The 5,997-nt window shown below is 54.3% G+C and overlaps 2 protein-coding genes across 2 annotated transcripts; both read left to right on the top strand.

Annotated features, from left to right (window-relative positions):
• Nucleotides 1-258: 258 nt before the first annotated feature.
• B0H18DRAFT_1090759 (uncharacterized protein) lies at nucleotides 259-942 on the top strand (the record flags this gene model as incomplete). The annotated part of the gene is made up of 2 exons (XM_048032271.1): nucleotides 259-288; nucleotides 418-942. 2 exons carry the CDS (start codon nucleotides 259-261, stop codon nucleotides 940-942), a joined length of 555 nt encoding a protein of 184 aa, XP_047884283.1.
• Nucleotides 943-1,175: 233 nt separating this feature from the next.
• B0H18DRAFT_839458 (uncharacterized protein) lies at nucleotides 1,176-1,624 on the top strand (the record flags this gene model as incomplete). The annotated part of the gene is made up of 2 exons (XM_048039478.1): nucleotides 1,176-1,481; nucleotides 1,541-1,624. Coding segments are annotated over 2 exons (390 nt in total), but the record flags the coding sequence as incomplete, so codon positions are not given.
• Between the last annotated feature and the right edge of the window lie 4,373 nt (nucleotides 1,625-5,997).

Genomic DNA, 5,997 nt, shown 5'->3' on the forward strand with positions numbered 1-5,997 from the left:
GAGTCCCAGGCGGTTTTGAATCAACGATCTACTGCCTTCAGACAACAAGGTATCAATTCCTTCGGATGGAAGAAACAAACACCAGCCGAGAGGTCGGAGCAGCTTCGTCGTGACGCAGCCTTGTCCCGAGAACACGATGCAGAGCAAGCACGACTTGGAGCTGAACGAGCTGCGCGAAAGCAGGCGAAGAAGCGCCGGGATGCATGTGACCGCCAACGGAAGCGTCGCGCGAAGGTCAAGGCTGCGAAGCAGCGAGAGATGCAAAGCTCTAAGAAAACTGTCACCGAGGTATGCACATCATAGATGCTACACTACACTGACGATGTTCAGTGATGCCTTCAATAGGTGCTCATCGGCAATGCAACTTCTGGGGCCAACAGTGGTGGCAGTTCCGAGTTTGTTGATGCGATAGCAGAGGTATCCCGGCCTCACTCACAATGGAAAGAGAAGCGGACAGGCTCGCGTGGAGGTGCTAAGGAGGAGCGTCATGTGCGCACCAACTGGTATCATCCGTTCTTGTGGTTGCATATTGATAAGGCGGCCCGGAAGGTCGGGTGGGGTGCAGAGGCCATCGCAAAAGAGTTGCACCGCACGATGCCAGAGCTCTATGGCCGTCTCCGGAGACAGACAGTCCACCGATGGTTTGCTCCTGGTGGATTTGATTGGTCGGAGACGACCAAGAAGAATGTCGAGCGATACCACGCCCTGACAGGCTCTGGCCGCGTTGGAATCCTGTCGAATCATCCTGATATTGTTGACGAGATGAAGACAGCCTTGAAAGAGCTGCGTACGGCTGGTGTGGCTGTGAACGTGGTAATTGGATGTTCAATTCTGCTTGCAATTATAAAGGAGCGGAAGCCAGAGCTCCTCGAGAAGTTCAAGTGCTCGGAGGTACGTCAGGTTGTTTGCCCGCCCATATGCTCGAGCCAGTGTGTCAGCTAATAATGCATAAGAACTATGTACGCGCATTCTTTGCAAGTACACTCTCGTGGACGATACGGAAGCCAACCCGTGCAGCTGCACATATACCAGCTGATGCGGACGACGTGTGCGAAAAGACCTTCTTCCGGATGATCTATGCCACGAAGTGGTTTGATGTACCACCAAAGGTACAACACGTTGATATAGCATTTGCGAGGTTTGCTCATTCACGGACTGAACAGCTAGTAATAAACATGGATCAACTCGGTAATTATGTTCTGCCAGGAAACACGGTCACCTACCACGACAAGGGAGCACGACAGGTTGACGTGGTTGGGAAAGAAGAGAAGAGAGCATACAGCCTGCTTGTAGCAAGTACGCCAGCAGGCGACTTCTTACCATTCCAGCAGATCTGGGCTGGCGCGTCGACACGTGTCCTACCTGCGCACACCGCTCCGGGCATGCAGGAAGCTCTCGATGCAAGCCATGGCTTCGATTTCACTTTCGCTGCGAGCAATAAGAAAACGAGCCATTTCAGCACACTGAAGACGATGCAGGAGGTAAGACTGGGCTCTATCTCTGTCAGTCATTGACTCAGAACTTACGGCTCATGTCACAGTGGACTGAAAGGATTCTCGACCCGTACATCAAGCGTGTCATCGCCGAGGATCCAGATCTTCCCACGAATCAGAAGGCGATCCTTTACATCGACTGCTATCCTGTCCATATTGGCGAAAGCTTTCGTACGTATATTCGGGACAAGCATCCCAATGTTATCCTCATATTCGTCCCTGCAAACTGTGAGTCTTTGAATAATTTCTCTAGCTTATGCTCATCTCCGTCGTGGCACCAGGTACTCCGATTTTTCAGCCCGCCGACGTCGGCTTACAAAGGATCATCAAACATCGGATTAAACAATTCTTACTGCAGTGGCTCGTCGACGACCATCAGCAGCAACTCAAGAGCGGTGTCAAAGCCGAAGACATGAAGTTTGCGACTGCCATCGGCAAGCTACGAGACGCCTCCGTGCAGCCACTGGTTGAGGTCTACGATTTCATGCAGACTCTCGATGGCCGCGAGATTGTGAAGAAAGTCAGTCCAGTCACATCCGAGTCACTGGGTGGCACCTGAGGCCTGAGTCCTGACTAACCTTGTGTACCAGGCATGGGCGAATTGTAGAGTCAAAGACTGGGACTTGTCTGATATCTGTCTAACCAGCAAGAAGGCTCGCGCGGCCCTTAACGAGTACCTGCATGACCATGCCCATCAGGAAAAAACCCTCCTGTGAATGCACCGTAGTACACTGTTATTCTGCGGAATAGACAGTAATGTCATATGTTCCCGAGTTTTTCGAGAATAGCTTTTGTTAGCTAGTCCCCTCTCTTTCAAGTACGAATGGATAAGTAATATGGTGCATTCCAGAGCATGATCTGCCATTCCTGTCTCATTGAGTCGTAGTACTTCACTAGTAGCATATTCCCTCGATGCTACGACAGTTCATTGACAGTGCAAATTGAGATTGAGCAACATTAGATTCATTGGGTGTAACGGGACGTTACCGTATGGACGTGTGTAATCCCGTTATGGACTTATTGGATCGATATGCTTGTATGTATATACGTTTGCGTGTGTTTGGCGTCGTACCTTTATAGGTCGTCGCCCGGCGAGTTGAAGGACAAGTCCTTTAACTCGTCGTCCTCCGGATACATCGCACTTCTCAATGGAGATTGGTGCACTGTATCTGCGGGATTGAGTAAGGCACGTTACACTTTTTTACAGTCCTTCGATAACTCGAACTTCCACTCGGAAGGGCGCTCTATCAGGGAACTGCACGCTACGTAACAACCCCCATCACAACATTCATCATTACAAAATCTAAATCGCAACAACCGCGTGATAGTCGCGGACGCTTTCTACCAAGAAAGAAAATGGCGGACCAAGCACCTGAGTCCCCCTCTCCGAAAGGAGCTAACTCGCCCGTGGATCCACCCCAATTGGGTGGATCACCGAAGCGAGGTGAACAACCTTACACGTCGAGAGTATCGCCGAGAGGAGCTCGCGTGTTTAGTGACGAACGATTGGTTGCGTCACCAGACAGCGGAGCCAGACCTCATTCAGCGAGGATATCTCCGGCACGTCCGGAAGGAAGCGGACGTGTCCGAACGCCCGAGGAAAAGAAGTCGAGCAACGCCAGTAAATCTGCACGCTCGACGTCAGCCAAACCGAAGGGTTCGCCTGGGTCCCGTCGCGGGACTCAGTCGGGCGCATCGGCGATGATCCTGGCGATTCGAGGCCATGCTAAGAGACTCGGAGCAGCCAACACGGAGGCTATCGAGGCTCTTCAGCGTGAGTCCGAGGCCAAGTTCATCCAGCTAAGAAGGGATCTCAACGCGGGAGTTGAAGAGTTCATGAACGAAATGGCCAACTACGTCGAGGCAAGAATCCCGAACAAGCCAGGAGGAGAATCGGGAACGGAGGCCGACAACGAGACAGACGAACCAAGTTCGTCGCCTCGGAAGTCGAGTCCGCCCATGAGCAAAGGCAAGGAGCGTGAAAGGCCGGAACGAGCAGAAAGCATGTTCGGCGGATGGGGGAAGGCTAGGCCTACGACCGTTGAAACTGAAGACGAGTCGTCGAATGATATACCGACGCAGCGACCGCCGCCAAGGACGCCCCCAGCGGCGACCTCGACACCGGCGCGGCCGGATATCAACGCGGATCCCAATATGAGTTTCGCAGCAGCAAACTTGGTCCTCCCCAAGGGAAGGAACGAGTCGGACGCGGAATTCGCGAGGCGAATGGCAGCCGCGGAACGGCTAGCCAGTACCCTAGGAGGCACTGCCCAAGCAGTACCCCCAACCCCGGGTCCCGTACCAACGGAACCACGGAAACCGAGACCTGGTGAACCGGGATTCACTAGGTCTCCGTACCGTACATCGGGGCCGGGGTACGCGTTCTTCCAGACGAAGGACGGACCTGTACCATCAAAGGATCCGCCCCCTCACATGCCAGGTCCCGCACCTCCACCGAGAACCGGCGGCGGTGCAACAAGGACCGAGAACGACGGGTATAGGTACACAGCAAGTGGGGTACCTATACCGCCAGTTCCTCAGAAACCGAACGTTGTGTTCGAACCAGGAGTTGGAGGCTCAAGCGCTTCTAACTCCGGGAACGACCCAACCAAGGCGAAAGAAGGCGGGGTTGGCTATGGGAGATTCCAGGCGTACTCATACATGGGTACGAGCCGGGACCCTCAGAGCGTAAGCACCGCCCCAGCACGCACGCGAACCGCGTTAGACCCCTTGGCAAGGTCGAGGGAGAAGTGCTGGAACATGATCCAGACCATGGTAGGGGATCCACCAATGGATGACCCTCCCATGTACCTGCGATCCGTTAAGCTTCAAACCCCTGCGGCCTGGAGCGGCGAAGACGATCTGTACAAGTTCGAAGAGTGGCTCTACAAGCTCCTCTCGTACTTCCAGACGCTCCGCGTAACAGGACCGCGGATGGACGCGGATAGGCTCCGCATGCTAGGCGACTCACTTACTGGGGAACCCAGTATGTGGTACATCCGTAGCATAAACTATACGAAACCGAACCAGCCCGCCTGGATGTTCGCCGATGTAATAATGATACTACATGAGCGGTACATCCGACGGGATGGTGAGATCGAGGCGGCCGAAGCATTCTATGGCGCGAAATACACCCAGAAGGGCGGTGCCATAGATTTGATCGACCGGTTGACTCGGTATGGCGAACGTATGGCTGAGAAGCCAAGCCCGTACGTGTGGAAAGGCAAATTTATGTCTGCCCTTCCCCGCGACGTCGAGAACCACCTCAGGAACACTTGCATGCTCACACCGGAGAGGTCTGAGCTGCAGGAGATCATTGAGAAGACCAATGAGTACGAGCACGCCCAGCGATCTCAGAAAGCGGGATCGGCGCTGTGGCTGCAACGTATGGTAACTACCGCCAAGGATGGTGGTAGTGCCAATACGAAGGCAGCAACGCCTGCCACCACCAGTAACAAGAATACCGGCGGTGGTCAGTCGTTGAACAAGGGGAAGAAACCCTTTGTACCACGATTCAAGACAGGCACACAGATGGACGGTGCGAACTTCAGGTCTGGGAACCAGATGGATGGATCGGCCAGCAGGTTCCAGAAGACTCCTGCTCCAACCGGCAAGACGACCACCGATGGTCGTCCGTACGGAGGTTACAGCAAGACGTACCCGAAGAAGGTCCAGATGCATGCCGGACGCGTCGCTGAAGAAAGCGATGCGGACGCCATGCATCAGACTGACCAGCCGGTCGAAGAGACGTCGGAACGGGAAGAAGTCAACGCAGTGGACACTGAGGATGCTAGGACAGGTATCGAAACCGACCAGCACCCTCAGTCCGACTACGGAGACTACGCATACGATGACCCAGGAGAAAACTCTCCTGTGGACGATCGTAGCGAAGATGACGAAGAGGGACACACCGTCCACATGGGTTCAATGTGGATGGGTGCGATGCGGATTGAGCGACAACAGTCGACCCAACAACGCCATGAACAGCTGGCCCACCAGTCGTACGATGCCGCAATGACCGACATCGTGCGCTCGTGTGCCATGCAAGTCATGCCCTCGGCGAGGTCGATGAAGGCAGCCTGGCTATACGACTCGAAGATTCGACGAACGTCGGATCTGAAAGACCAGCCCAAGCGCGCCCCCGACTCGCAGCAAACACTATGCGCGGAAGTCGACGTCAACGGCGTGAAGGCGTACACTCTGTTTGACACAGGGTGCACGACCGACACTATATCACCGGAGTTGGCGTACCTGTCCAAGGCTGACAGGGTTGATCTCAAGGAGCAGATCAACCTGCAGCTTGGAACGAAGGGCAGTCGCACCACCATAAATTATGGTGCGCTGCCGAAGATTACGGTTGGCCCCGTCAACAACGTCAACTACGTCGATGTCGTTGACATCGACCGGTATGATATGGTGCTAGGCACCACGTTCTGCAATGCGCATAACGTGGTCCTAGACTTTCGTACGCGGAAGATCTGGATTGACGGCGTAGACATCCCTG

This window comes from Fomitopsis serialis (genome assembly GCF_022376445.1).
Source record: "Fomitopsis serialis strain Sig1Antser10 chromosome Unknown B0H18scaffold_732, whole genome shotgun sequence".
Lineage (NCBI taxonomy): Eukaryota > Fungi > Basidiomycota > Agaricomycetes > Polyporales > Fomitopsidaceae > Fomitopsis > Fomitopsis serialis.